This window comes from Cebus imitator, unplaced genomic scaffold, assembly GCF_001604975.1.
Source record: "Cebus imitator isolate Cc_AM_T3 unplaced genomic scaffold, Cebus_imitator-1.0 Scaffold863, whole genome shotgun sequence".
Lineage (NCBI taxonomy): Eukaryota > Metazoa > Chordata > Mammalia > Primates > Cebidae > Cebus > Cebus imitator.
The window spans coordinates 1-1,557 of record NW_016108178.1 but is presented as its reverse complement, the minus strand read 5'-3'; the positions used below and the strand labels follow the sequence as shown (position 1 = coordinate 1,557).

The 1,557-nt window shown below is 42.6% G+C and overlaps 1 protein-coding gene across 1 annotated transcript in view; it reads left to right on the top strand.

Annotated features, from left to right (window-relative positions):
* LOC108297945 overlaps window positions 1-1,023 on the top strand; it is a 2,425-nt gene extending 1,402 nt beyond the window's left edge. The window contains exon 2 of the mRNA XM_017520647.1: window positions 810-1,023. Within this exon, the coding sequence (XP_017376136.1) occupies window positions 810-959 (150 nt within the window). The 3' untranslated portion in view covers window positions 960-1,023. The remainder of the gene's footprint in view (window positions 1-809) is intronic.
* The last annotated feature ends 534 nt before the right edge of the window (window positions 1,024-1,557 follow it).

Sequence of the window (1,557 nt, the reverse complement as noted above, 5' to 3'; positions counted from 1 at the left end):
TTTTTAGCATAAAATGCACCGGGAAACTTAGACGTTCTTGTTACAGAGGTAAGGGTGTGACGACTGAGACGCTGAAAGGCTCATCTGTACTGTGAGAGTTAACAGTCGTCTGGAAACGTTTTCGATGAAGTGCGAGTAAACAGTGTGCATCCAAAGTGAAGGGTACAGTTATGTAGCGTTCTCAGGGCAGAAGATCTAAACTGGCTTGTTCAGAGATGTCCTTGCTTATCCGCTGATTGACATAGTTATTGAGCTCTGACATTTTACTGAGTGGTGGGGTGCCAGGCTGGAAAGACAGTCGACTACTGCTCAGCCATGGCCCTTGTGGGTAGAGACATTAAACAGCCAGGTCTTTAATTACTGCTGTGGTAAGTGGAAATGCAGAGTAGGTTTTTGGGCCGAGGGCTAGGACTAGGAGTTTTGCAAGCTTTGTTGCAATGTGATTTTCTTACTTTAAAAATCTTTAGCCAGGCGCTGTGGCTCACACCTGTAATCCCAGCACTTCGGGAGGCCGAGGAGGGTGGATCACCTGAGGTAAGGAGTTCGAGACCAGCCTGGCCAACATGGTGAAACCCCGTCTCTACTAAAAATACAAAAAAATAGCGGGGCGTGGTGGCAGGAGCCTTTAATCCCAGCTACTCTGGAGGCTGAGGCAGAAGAATTGCTTGAACCTGAGAGGCGGAGGTTGCAGTGAGCCGAGATCCCGGGCCACTACACTTCAGCCTGGGCAACAAGAGGGAAACTCCGTCTCAAAAAAAAAAAAAAGAAAAGAAAAGAATACTTAATTTACCTGGTCTTTATGTTTTCAGCGAAAAAAACGAGAACTTACTCCTGGAGTCGTCTATGTGCGCCACCTGCCTAACCTACTTGACGAAACCCAGATCTTTTCCTATTTCTCCCAGTTTGGCACTGTGACACGGTTCCGACTGTCCAGAAGTAAAAGGGTAAGATTTCTGTAGTTGCATTTGATGTTTTGTTTTTCAAATGTGTATTATCTTTGACATTAAAGAGCACTTTCACTTACGTATTATTTCTTATCAGATTTCATTCCAAAAAGGAGAGTGGCTGAGGTTTAGAATCTGAAACAGCCACAGGAGCAAAATCAGTATTACTGTAAAAGTTTGTTTTTTACATTGTTCCAAATCCTTACATTAAGTTGACAGTGCTGGTAAATGAACTTATGTATGAGGACCAGGCTTATCCATCTTCTTGTATCAGCCTTTGGTACAAGCATCCCTATAATAGCAAAGGTTTAGATAGTGAATAAAGATAAGGACTCTGGACTTGGACTGCCAAGCTTTAGGGCCAGGCTCCAGCCCTTACTAGTTAGAGTGATATGACCATACCATGCTCAGTGTTGTGATCTGTTAAATGTGAGTAAAACTTCACGGAAGTATTTAGTCAAAGATTAAATGAAATAATGACAATAAAATCCTTAGAATTATTGTTTGGCACATAGCAAACACTATATAATTACTATTGTGTCATACCTGCCTTCTAATGAGAAAAAGGTGTGTGCAGCTTGTTTCAAGAGTAGAGGAGTGACCCACTTTATTT